This window comes from Lontra canadensis, unplaced genomic scaffold (assembly GCF_010015895.1).
Source record: "Lontra canadensis isolate GAN:19392208 unplaced genomic scaffold, GSC_riverotter_1.0 scaffold9, whole genome shotgun sequence".
Taxonomy (NCBI): Eukaryota; Metazoa; Chordata; class Mammalia; order Carnivora; family Mustelidae; genus Lontra; species Lontra canadensis.
Window position 1 is genome coordinate 24,697,758 of NW_022631003.1, and position 13,853 is coordinate 24,711,610.

A 13,853-nucleotide genomic window follows, 5' to 3' on the forward strand; every position below is an offset into this window, starting at 1 on the left:
CATAAGCAACGCACTCGCCACCAGGGATATCACTGAGAGCCATATACCTGCAAATCCAAATTCATATGACAAGACGCACACAGAACCCAACATAGCAAATACACAGAAGTAAAATTAGGAAGTGCAGCAATGACTCTCCAATTAAAAATGAAGATAATAGAATGTTTTGGGATGGAAAAAAATGACTGGAAAATAAAACTGGGAGGAATTTTCAAAACATTTATTACAGAATTTGCCCCATGCTCTCCCCTAACTTCAAAACTTGAAGCACATAAAAACTTTTGAAACACACAAAATTCTACCCTACTGATTATTTTCTTGAAGTATGTTACTTTGTTATGTATTATATTGTTAGAATTATGCAAGACATATTAAAGAAATAAGACAGGACTCTAAGTCCATAACAAAAACAGAACATGTTGTTCATAGCCAGAAAATAATTTAGACCTGGACCCAGAGGTTACAGCAAACCGCAGGTCAACACTCTGTGGGTAGGTTCCAAGAACAGTTCATAATAATGCAGTGTACACCAGAAATATTGCCAGCCTCCTAGATGGTGAAGGAGGAGTGAGGGGGAAATTGTACCAGTGCACAGAGTGATACAGGGAGTCTGGAAACAAGTGAAGCAATTTAAAAGCAACAAATATTTATTCAAGAAGAAACAATGGGGAAATCTAAAAGGAAAGCTAAAAAGACAAGCACGGAAATAAATTCTAAGATATCTCTCTCTTGCTTGTGTGCTCATGTGATATGTTATTAGGGCATCAACACAACTTACGACCTGGTCAGCTAGTATTAGCAAGTAAGTGAAAGCAAGCCATGGCTGCAGTTTAAGAGAACATATATTATGGTCTTTATACATCCAGACAGCACTAAGAGTTTATGCAAATTAGCTGAAATCCTCTTTGGCACCTTAGGAATTCATAAAGTTTCCCATCCTTGAGTATGGTCAGCATATTGAAGCATTTCTTCAGGTGTGTATGTAAATGTGTTTTGTGCCCACTTTTGTCTGCTGTCTGTACGGTGGTATAAAAACCTGGCTTGAACTCTGTGTGTGTGTCGGGTGGGGGGGCGCTGTGTGTGACTTAAATGGCTATTGAGCAACTAAAGATAGAAGCTTTGCATCTTAAACAGGGAAGGAAATTTTTATGAAGAGAGCCTGTTTTTCATTTTCAAATATGTTCAGATTTCTGGAAGAATGATGAGACCCAGGTACTCTCTGTGGACGGGGAAGCCCCTGCAGAGTACCTAATCTGAATTAGGCCCATAAAGATATTAGGGGCTGACATTACTGCCTGTATTTTCCACCAGGTTGGGTTTCCTAGAAAATCATAAGGAGCTGTTCACAGTAGAGATGAGGGAAAAGATTTGGAGAGATGTCGACTTGGGTAGCACCAATCAGCTCTGAAATCTCTCAAGTTTCAGGTTCTGCAGGATAATACTGCTGTATCAATTGGTGATTTCTGTTAAGGCTTTGAATGTGCATTAATTTCATTCCCCTAAGAGGAGAAGTCTCTACTGTTGAATAATGCTATTTTTATATCTAGGACACTAATCATACTATGTATTTTTGTGTGTGCCAGGATTTTCCTTCTAGGCATGGTTGAACTCCACCAACCATCTGCTCTTATTTATTATCCTGTGATACTAAAGCATAAATGAGAAAGAGACTTCACAAATCCAAACTGTGATGTGTGTGTGCTACGTTACACACCAGCTAATAAGGTTATCTTATAATATATCAAATATAATCAAATATCCAATATAATTTTAACATTCTGTTAAAATGTTTATGCTGTTTTCCTTTGCCTTTTCATAAACCTCATTAGGCCTTTTGTATTCTGCTAGAATTTTGTTACCGAGAAGTGTAAATTAATTATATCTCTTACTTCAGGCTGTCAAGTTTGAATGGAACCTTGAAAGTCCTCTGGTACAACTCCTATTGCACCGTTCATTGCAAAGCATCCAGATTGCCCATCGTCTTTACTGGTAAGATAAAATAGGATAGGATACCTTTTTTATTGTCAACTTCTCTCTATGGAACAGCATTAGAAGAAGTAGAAGATTTCTTACCTTGTAATTGATATAAACCTCCACTTAAAGTTCAGCCAAATTCGAGTCTTTGTCAAGTTTTTTTTTTTATTTATGAGTGCAATTTAACTGACATCATCCTCAAAATCTTCCCTTTATACAGTTGCTGCTATTTAAATCCAATCTGAATTTTAAAGCTAGATGATATTTTTCCTACAGCTTTATTTTTTCTTTAAGAGAGAGTGAGGGAGCACACACACATATGTATGGCAGACAACATCTACTAGCTTCAGTTGCTAGTAAAGCACTTTAATTAATAGAAAAAAGTCACTTTCATTTTTTAGTATGTTTTTCTGCTTCAAGAAATGTTACTCATGTTGACATTACTCTGCCCATGAAAATAACTCAAGCATTTCATAGCAAAGTAGAGATACAAGGAATTGTTAGGCGCCAGTGTTTATTCTGATGTTCATTTTCATTTCAAATGTTTAATATGAAAAGCAGAACATTATCCTCTACTATGTCGGTATAGGGAGGCATCAGACACGTGACTAGCCCTGGGCCCTTCACTGAATGGACTCTTTCATCGAGTCTTGAATGAAGTCTTACTCTCCCCAGTTTTTCAGTCAGCTACTAGGTTGCTGAGGAAACTTAAGTGGATACACTTGGTCTCTTGTTCTCTCAGTAAAACGAAGATCAAGTTACCAGGGCCCAGCTTGCACTTGCAGGCTTGTGACAGAAGGGGGCAGAAGAGGGCTGCTTGAACAGTCAATCAGGCTTGATGCCAAAACAGAGCTGGTAGGGCTTTAGAGCAATTCCAGGAGATTGACCCAATCAGGTATTAGGCAATCGATATCACTAGTGAAGTCAAAACTGGATTGGAGAGAAAATATGAGCAGAAGTCAGGGACTAATCTAAATCAGGAATTAGGACCCAAAGAACAAGCTGTTGCATCAGTGTTTGCTGGTACTGAATGACTTAAGGCAATGGTATTTCTGGCACCACAAGGCCTTTCTTTCCAAGGTGGCGATAGTATTAAAGGACCAAATCCTAAGAGCTTTAAGATGCCACTCATAAAATTGAGATGATGCCAAATCTCCCCATTCATTTTCTAAGCGCTCTGTCCTAAACTTTTCTTACCTAGATTTTGGGGTAGATTTCTCAAATCAAGGACTGCTCTAAATAAAGTGAAATAATGTGGAAATTTTGCATCATATGATTGAAGTCACACATGTCCCTCTCATCCCTTCTTTCTTTCTTTCTTTTTTTTTTTTTTTTGAAAGAGAACTTTTTATTACTTTTATATACAGAATATTCAACAGTGTCCACTCAGCCCAGTTGGGTGGGCAGTTTTTAGTTTTTACCTTTTCCAGTTGGCGATGCAAGCCACTGACTTTGGACCCAGGACATTACTTCCCCAGTGGCAGCGGATCTCATCGTATCTGTCATTGTAATTGGTCCTGATGGCTGCTACCAGCTTAGCCAGAGCTCCTTTGTCTTCTGAGTTAATCTGTGTGAAGACAGCAGTGGTGCAGGTCTTCCTGTGGACCAAAGACCCCAGCCAGGCCTCCCTCTCATCCTTTCTCCTAAATCATCCTTTCTCCTGATGTCTGAAGTTCTGTCATCAGTGAGTCAATGCTTTAGGTTAAGTATTATTCCCTCCTAGAATTTTTTCCTAATGTGGAAATATATATATATTTAGAACATACTGCTCATGATGAATTAGATGATCGTTTGTTCATTTATGTGACAAATCTTGAGATACTAGACCCTGTTGAACTATGAAGGATAAAACAGAATAGTCCTTGCCTAAACAAGCTGACAGGATAACAACACAACAGCTAGCAGCCAGGCAGCAGGGAAGATCCCCTGGGTAGGTGAGGGAGAAAACGGACAACAAATCCTGTCCACTTGATGGTGATCCATTCCAAATACAACTACAAGGTAGAGCGGCAAGGCTGGCCATCAAGTCAATAAAAAAGCCTAAACATGCACTCCCATTCTGCCAGAGTTAAATACTGATGAAGGCATATAAATGAATATACAGAGGAGATAAATGCTCTCTCTACTTTGAGATCTGAAACACTCCCTGAAGAAAGAGTAAAGAGCTGTACTTCAGGGAGTTATCACAGTGTAATAGAGCATGCATGATACAGAATCAATAGAAGGTTTTAAAGCCTCTCCTTTACCTTCTAGAATCATTATATTACTACTGACTAACCTTTTACTTTCACAATGTAATGAATAATAAATTATTGCTTCACTCTTTTATAAAGGAAAGATATGTCTTGTTGTCATTTAATATTGATCTCTTATAATCATCTCTCACCTTACTGTTCTCAGAAAAGTATACACAGGATAAAATCTCTGCAATAAGCAATTCACTAAGCTAACAATAGCTATTCTCTGCCTCAACCAACCTGAGAAAAAGTGATGGATATTTTTAAGAAAGTTTACATTTTATGCAATAATCTGTAAAATCCATTAGCATAGTTTTCTAGTTGAGGCACAATATAGGAACAGCTGGGGATTTTTTTGTTTTTTTTTTATTTTATTTCTATTCTATGCGATAAAGGTTTTATATAGTTCTTTTCATAAAAAGATCTTTAAAAACAGAATACAATTTTAAATTAATTTTCATATATCATTTGTGTTATTTCTTTTATTAAATATATGAAAATAGAATCTTATAATCTCATACAAAGTTCTACCTCAAATCAATACAAAAGCCAGTAATAAAAGCTCCACCTTAAATTATCCCTAATTTAAATTATGTACTCTTCAAATTTTTCTATCTTGTTTAAAAAAAAAAGTAAAGAGTTATAAAAGTGATCATTTTGTGCATACATACTGACCTCAAATGTTGGAACTTGCACCAGATCTGGCATTTGGGAACTGAACTTTGTAATCCACTTTCCAGCAATTTTTCATTACAACAGTGACATGCAATTTTATCACTGCTTCCTTAGATAGTAATCTGGTGTTCCTATAGTAATATCAGTCTTCCTCTGTCATAGTTCATGGTGGAGATTTGGGTTAAGGACTTGAAAAACAGCTTTATACCATTAAATATTTATATTTTCTCAGACTACAGGTTTACTTTAGCCAACAAAATATATGGTCAACAAAAAGGAATCTATTCTTCCTTAATATGACCTTAATACTAGTAATTATCTTTGTCTTCTAATAATATTTGAATTTGATCTCCAAAACAAATAGATAATAAATACTCATAGAGTTACAGGATTTGGGAGTCAAATGGAACCTTACAAATGCTATAGCTCTTTTTTTTTCTCACCCAGAAAGGGATATCAACAAATTAAGTGATTCATCCAGTTACAATCATCTAGCTAGCTGAAGAATTAAGTTTAAAATATTTTTTTTCATGACATCTCATGCCCACTTCAGGTCTCTTTCCAATTCACCACCCACTTCTAAGAAAAGTACAACTTGAAGAATTCACAGAATGTTTGTTTGTTTTTCTATCAATGATTAGGGACTCATTCAAGTACACTAAAGTGGTGACTTTTCCTTAACTTGAATGCAAAACTGAAGAAAAAAACAATATCCCAAATTGAGAACTTTATATCTAATACTCAAAGTTTTTGCTATTAGGTGTCGGCATAACCCACAACTGCTGTCAATTATAATGTTAATAAATAGGCATTTGGAGGAAGCTCCAAAAAAAATTATATAATTGAAGGAATTTTGAAGGGAACAGTAGGGTTTTTCCCAGAATTTTTCTTTTGTAGTTCCTGATTCATTCCTAAAACACTAAATTTCTTCACTTAGTTTTACTATTAAACTACGAGTGGTAAGAAAACAATTCCTGAGTAATTTACTTAGTAGACTCATTTTGTACTTATCTTTCAGTACTTATTATATAAAACCAAGACTTTATGTTATATAAAACCAAGACTCAGTTTTCTCTAAAACACTATTTAATTAAGCCAGCAATATGCTAATGAAATTCAAGTCAACCCATTTCATCAAGTTAAATGAGTTAGAAAATAAATTCGTGTAGTCCAGGCCAGAACTTGGCAATAATAAAATGTAAGCAAAATCCATCTTTAGTTTCCTTCTAAGTAAAAATACCCAGTAAGCAATTGGATATAGAATCCTAAAGAGCAGGAGAAAGATCTGGACTGGTAACAGAATGGGAATGTATCTGTATATTGATGGTACTTGCCAAGCTTCCATCTTATGGTTCAGTCAACCCCTGAATTTGGAGTTCTCACCCAGATTCCTTGTACCTTGATCCAGATTTTTAAAAAGAGGACCAGAACATCATGTCAAAAATATTTTCAGGAGCCAATTCTAGAAGGAGCACATAACCTCTTTTGCCTGCATTCCATAGGTCAAAAGTCAGTAACAAGACTCCATCAACATTCAACGGAAAATAGGAAAGCAGACCAGTATATATGTCTATATACAGAAGCAAAACACTGTTTGATCTGGTAAATCCAGAGCTGTGTCTGCCACAGAGGTAAAGCAATATATAGGACTGAAGAAATTTGACCATCAAGCTGTAGAGAAAGAGGACATGGAAGGAAAACCAGTACTCACTCTTAAATATATTAATTGGCTTTCTTTTCAAAAGCTAAGATTGATCTCAATAGACAAAAAAGATAATTGCCCAACCACTGGAATAGAATCATTATTTTGGCAGACATCTTTTAAAAATGTCTTTTGTCCAATTATTGTGTTAGTATTTCCAAGAGATTTAACCAATGGGTATATTTTTAAACTATTTTACCTAGATGGCTCATTATTAACTTATTTATGTAGCTATGGTGGACAACTGGTATCTTGGCCCAAGAGGTCCCAAACTAAATTAAATATTGCTATCCTCTCCTTCTCATTCAATCCTTGCACTCACTATATCCAAACCTTCTTTTTTATATGTAGTATCCTGGTTAACAGCTACTACCAAGATATCCAACACAGAAAATCTGGAAGGCATTATTCCTACCAACAACCTTCCTCATTCAATCAGCCCTTAAGACTTGGCTATTGTTTCTTATAAATATGTCTTAAATTTGTCCCTTTTCTATTTCTGTCCACTAAGGTGGATAACACCTTAGTTCAAGTCTTCAGTATTACCTACTTGCATGATCACAACAGCTTTCTAATTGTTTCTTGTTTTGGGTTTTTTGGGGGTTTTTTTGTTTGTTTTTTCACTTCCATTCTTACCTACCTTGGGCCCATCCATCCTCCACACTGTTCTTGGTATAATCTTTAGGTAATACAATTTGATCCCTAACTCTTAAAGTAGGTTCTAGTTTCAATGTAACCCACAGCTGGCTAGCATAATTCCATAATTCCGATCAGCTTTTTCTTACTGATAGAGTTAAGAATTTTTAGATGTTGAAAAAAAAAAAATCTGTTCTTCCTTAATATGACTTCGCAATAGATTTTCATGATTTCAACTCTGCCTGCTTCCCACACCCATTGTGTATGACTTTCTACATCCAAACAATATCTTTTGTATTCTCAAGTAGTTATTCAAATTTCCAAGCTCTTTCAAGCCCTTGTGGCTTTGTACATGGTATTTCTCTCTGCCTGAAATTCAGTTGCCCTGTGGTTTGCCCAGAATCCTTGGGGACCCAGCTCAAATTTTTATCATCTTTGAAGATGTCTCAGCCCTTATACACACTTGCCGATACAATTTTTAGCGCAGTACATACTTTGTTTACTTCACCATTTACCTTTAAGATAGGTTGGGCCACAAATAACAAAAATATTGATTTAACTGGCTTAAACAATATGAAAAGTTAATAATCTCACATAACAGGAAGTTCATTAGTAGAGCGGTTTCAAAGTTTTTTATAGCAGCAGCTCACTGATTTTGTCATACACCCAGTTTCTTTGTCTTTTTTGCTCTGTCATCCTGTGTGTTTGTTCTTAGTCCACTGCACATCACGGTTATAAGGAGACTGGCACAGGTAATACCACATCCATACATGACACCAGGCAGCAAAAGAAAAGGGGCTAATCCTTCTTCAACAAGAAAAATTTTCCTCTGATCTTCATAACAGAGTTAACTTCTTTCACCATTTGTGGGAATTGGGTCACATACTATCCTGAGACAATCACTTGATCAGATGGCCATCAGGTGAATTGACTTACCTAATTGGTTTAGAATATTCAAATATACCCCTAAACTGGTCATCTTCCCTGAAGATTTTGCTATCTGGACAAATCTGATTCTTTCTTCCGTTGTGAAGGGGAGACTAGATTTAGTTTAGATAAAACCCTATGTTCCCTCTCTGGATTGTGAGACCCTATCTTAATCATACATCCCTAACACAGAATATTGCACACAGCACATATAATTGGCATTCAATAAGTACCTGTTGAATGAATTAAAATAATAATTATACCACATACATTTATGCTGCCTACAGGCTAACTTATCTTGACTACTGTACTTAAAACAGCAGAGAATTAAGTCATATTATACTGAATAAGCTATATTACACTGAAGTCATTATATTCAGTATGTAAGTTCCCATTGGTACTCTCATAATCACTTTTGCTCTTTTTAAAAAATGGAATTCCCTACCTCTCTGTAATCGGGGGAAGTTTAGTTAATGACTTAGAGATAAATATGATCGTCTGGAATAAAGTTTTTGAAAAGCTATCGGTTGTTTTTTTTTTTTTTTTTTTTTTTTAGTTTTTGGTTGTTAACAATGGTTGTGTCTACAGTGTGAGGTGCTTTTTATTGACTTAACTACCCTGTTTCTTAAAACCCTGAGTAAAAATAAAAGCCTACAGGGGCACCTGGGTGGCTCAGTCAGTTAAGGGTCTGCCTTTTGCTCAGGTCATGATCTCAGCGAACTGAGATTGAGCCCCAGGTGGGGCTCCCTGCTCAGCGGAGAGCCTGCTTCTCACTCTCCCTCTACGTCTCCCCCTCCCCCTGCTTGTCCTCTCTCTCTCTCAAATAAATAAATAAAATCTTTAAAAAATTTAATAAAAGGCTGTACCTAATGATTTGACAAGAAGTGTTTTATGGGGAAATCTTAAGTTAGTAAGTGGCTACTTACTGTCTTTTAAAATATAATTTTCTATGTTACGATTATGATTTTTGGGGAATTACTGAGCAGTTTCTGATTTTTGCTGGCTCCTATGCTGTTTTTTGTTGTTGTTGTCATTCGGTTGATTGTTTTTTGTTTTGGACTGTGAAGATTGGTAGTTTTTTGTTATTGTTTTGTTTTTTTATCAGCTGTTGAGTAAGTCCTTTATTTTCAGGCTCAACTTTACTTTCTGTGTTTACTCATCAAAAGATCCCTCTTTGAAAAGGTTGAATAGAGGTTTTTCTTGCTTTTCTTCCAACTCAATTTTCTATTTCATTTGTTATTACTATAGTTACAAGAGAAAGACAGTTACTTTGGTGTTCCTTGGCTAAAGAGCTTCATATGTGTGGCTTTTTGCAGCAAAATCCAGACTTGGATATTTCAATCAAATACTTGTCGTGTTTAATAACTTAGAATTCTTATTTTTGTTTTGGCATGTATGATTCCGTTTTGACCAATGACAAGTGAACAGCTTGCACAAATAATGCTCATCTTCTCTGGATCTGACAGTCTGCCTGAAACACTTACTGCTCTTGGCAGATATGCCACATAAATTTTATCTTGCTTGGGTTTAGTGATCTGAAATTGTTAAAGGGAGGAATCCTAATGTACATGTCACTTTCCTTTTTAAATTAGGGCACTGTGTACTTATGTTTCCTAGGGTGTTATAAATGTCCTTAATTTACCAAAAGGGTGGAACTTCTATTATTTTCTTCCAAGTAAAATTTACTGTCACTCTTGGAGAGGCTCCTGCTCAATAAACTGTTGACATAAATTGATTGATTATTCTGAAAATCTCACAAGACTTAAATCTAGAGCTCCAGTAACTAAACATTGTGGGGGTAACTGCACAAGTAGACCAACAGACTTCAGTGAACAGATGCAGGAAAGTGCATAAGTATGTTAAGAAAAGAGAGACTATTATGTTAGTCATCCATTCTTTGATACAACTGTTCCCTAAGTTTTTATTGAGTGCCTATTATATACATAATTTGTAGCTTTTTTGCAAAAGGGATAGAAAATATAAACAAATGATAATAAACATGGTTTAAGCGATTTTTTTTTTAAAGCTTCCTGGCTATTTTAGGCAGTTACCACAGATGTCAGAGTCTATTTTTCAACACTGTTGTCTCAACAAACTAATTTTAAACATTCCATTCAGTGATTTTCAAATTCTCTTTGATCAGATTATAAGCCCAATTCAGTGTATTTCTCCACTATTAAAATCGTTGTGTCAGTTGTCCAGAGAACCGCTACCAGGATCAAGGAACTTCAGAAACAGAATTGGGGATCAGATAGTGACTTGACTCATCTTAAAATATCTTACTATTCTTTCTCTGCTATAAAGACCAGAATGCTAGGTTTATCAACTCTAGTATGGCTGTGACTTATAGAGTATTACTAAGAAGTCTAACCATCTAACTGTCTTCAATACTTTTTTATCCTTACAAGTAGAAATGATGTAGTTAATCCTAAATACTATGCTAGTCATTTTTTCACATATTCTCAGCAACTTCATTATCTCCATTTTTCAGGTGAAGAAATTAGTACTTAAAGAGGCTAAGTATGTAATGCTATTAAGTAGAACAGCCAAATTTGACCCTGTGCCCTCTCCACTATGACCTTCTGCCTACTCACATATAATGAAGGATAGAACAAAGAACAATAGAAAACAGAATAATGTAATAGTAAGAGAATAGGATTTGGGGGAAAACATACTTAGGTAGTAATTCCACCTCAGGTCTCTGTTAGCTATATGGTCTTCGAAAAATTACTTAGCCTCCTGATTTTATTCATAATCTGTAAAGGAAATGTAATTATGCTTAACAGAATTATTGTTAAAATAAATTGAGATCATACTTATCAAGGTCCTTAATATATATTTAGTACATCCAAAGGATATATATGTTTAATCATTTAGTATCCCCAAAATTCCAGTTCTCAAGGTCATATCACAAATTAATAATTATATAGAATTCAGGTCTTGGATTCTTGATATTTGACTCCTCATTCCTACAATTGTTCTTTCTTTGTTTTATTCCAATTAAAATTTAAAATAAAACTTTATTAATATCAGACTCTGAATTGGGTGGAAAAGTCACTGTATAAACTAGTTTAGAGACTTGTTGAGCAAAGTATCTTGAAACACTCTAAGTGTCAGAAAAAGTTGGGAATATGTGAATCATTTAGTATCAGAGAAATTTAACAGACAAAGAAATCTAGCAACATTCACAGATTGCCTGTTGATACATGTTTTCTATCTCACTCACATCACTCACTTGTCTGTTAACACAGTTCAGAAGAAGAAAATGTGAGTAAAAATTTTCATTGGTCCTTTGGTTATTTTATAGGATTAGGTTATGAACTACAAATGAAAAATTATACTCTTGCAAGAAGTTGAGAACTTAAAAGGCAAAGAACTTAAAGAACCCCTTTTAGACCCATGTATTCTGAAGTATGTTTCAAGTAAAAAATATTCTTGTTGAAAAAAAAAGAAATAACTTCAACTGAGTGTACACATTTAAAATAAAGCTTATCAGAAGGGAGGTGGGTGGGGAACCAGTGAAACAGGTGAGGAGGAATAAGAATACACTTACTATGAGCATTGAGTATGATATATAGAACTGTTGAATCATTGTATTGTCCACCTGAAACTAATAGAACACTGTATGTTAACTATACTAAATATATACTAAATATATAACTAAAATTAAAAACTTAAATAAATAAACAAACCCTTTATAACAGGAAAAGAATGGATTCTGTGTTGCTAAATCTACCACACTAGGAAAGCATTATAGACCATCTGAGAAAGATAGGAACTTGCTGAAACATCTCATGAACTAGGAAAGAAAATGTGATTAGTGGTTATCTTGGATTTTTCCATTATTAAGGCCATATTTCTTATTTCTTCCCATAATTAAAGCAATAAATCTTAAATTGTTTATTCCTTTGGTATTAAATATTTATAATAAATCTTATTACTAAGCATGTGACTGCAGTGAGATAATTTGTTCTTGAAGTATAATGAATGATAAACATGACATTTATACAGGATTCACTTCCATGGTCACAGTTAGCAATTCCTTCCCATTGGACAATTGATTAATGACAAGGGATGATTGCACATTTCTCTTTTCTCTTTCCGCTACCCAGGATACTTAGCAATGATTATCTTGAAGAAGTCATTTGCTGTTTTTGTACATGCATTAAAGTTAGGACCAGTTGTCCTCCAACCTCTGGATAACAGTGTCCCACCAGTTTTGGTATTTTATATTAAAAAGACTAGTGATAACAGCTATGAAACATCAAGCTTTTTGATTCAGGATAACTGACTTAAACTTTCTGAGCTTCCGTTTCCTCATCTGCAAAACAAGAATAAAATACTTAACCAAAAGTACTTAGCATGAGACCTGACACCTATAACTACTCTGTACATATACATTGAATAAATCAATAATTGGAAGAATTGAAATTTTTTTGAGAATGAAGTGACAAAATTATGCAATAGGGCTTGTATAACCCCTAGCCTTAATAAATCTTTCTTTTTATCTTTCTTCTTTTTATTTTTTAATCAAATGATGACATTTCATTTGTTGGAGGATAGTTTAAGAACGTCTTAATTAGCACTCCCCAACTGAAGTATGTTATCAGACAAGCGGACATAAATCTGTAATTCTGTGATCTAAATTTCATCTAAGTGTAAATGGGAGAACCATGTAAGTGGGAAAAGTTCTGGGACACACTTGTAGTATTTCTCACCATCCCATATCTTGCCACCATTCTGGACAGTTTCATTTCTAAATGGATAATTCAGGTAAAAATGCCTCAAGCACCCTTCACATCCTATTTTACCAATAAATTTTCACTCCTTCACACTTCTACAACCACTTTCCATGAATACATATTAAATCTTTTCATCACTAGGGATGGCGCTTCATCCAAAGTTTTAAACTCAGAAATCTAATGTAGTAGCCCTTTCATTTTTTGACTTTACAGTACATAATAAATCTACAGTTCACTGCCAATAGAAATTCGATTCCTGATGTCAGCCTTTCTTCAGGTTCATCCAGCTACTCATGCTGTGACATACTTTCCTAGTGATTTTTTAAACTATTTATTTACATATCTAAGTTAATTTCCTCCATCTCCCTTTGTATCTACCAAGTCACTTATGAAATGTCTCAGGAGTCAATACTCCTCTCTCCATCTCCACTAAACCCTTAGCTCAGGACATTATGATTTCCTGATGAATACTGCTGTTATTTATTATTTCATCTACCCAATTCAATAATTCTCATTGATGTTCATAAGATAAAGATAAGGGGTACCTGGGTGGCTCAGGATGCTCATAAGATAAAGATAATGCTCGTAAGATAAAGAAAAGGGGTGCCTTGGTTAAGCATCTTCCTTCAGCTCAGGTCATGATCTCAGGGTCCTGGGATGGAGCCCTGATTCATGTTCCATGCTCAGTGGAGAGCCTGCCTTCCCCACTCTCTCTGCCCCTTCTCCCCAACTCATGTTCTCTCTCCCTCTCTCTCTCTCTAATAAAATTAATAAGATCTTTTTAAAAAAAAATAGGGATGCCTGGGTGGCTCAGTCGTTTAAGCATCTGTCTTCAGCTCAGGTCATGATTCCAAAGTCCTGGAACTGAGTCCCACATCAGGCTACTTGTTCAGTGGGGAGGCTGTTTCTCCCTCTCGCTCTGCCTGCTTGTGCTCTCCCATTCTCTACCTCTGAAAAATA

The 13,853-nt window shown here is 35.3% G+C and overlaps 1 protein-coding gene across 1 annotated transcript in view; it reads left to right on the plus strand.

Annotated features, from left to right (window-relative positions):
- Positions 1 to 13,853, plus strand: part of PIK3C2G (phosphatidylinositol-4-phosphate 3-kinase catalytic subunit type 2 gamma) — a 350,852-nt gene that overhangs the window by 154,811 nt on the left and 182,188 nt on the right. Inside the window, exon 18 of the mRNA XM_032855093.1 lies at positions 1,895 to 1,989. Within this exon, the coding sequence (XP_032710984.1) occupies positions 1,895 to 1,989 (95 nt within the window). The remainder of the gene's footprint in view (positions 1 to 1,894; positions 1,990 to 13,853) is intronic.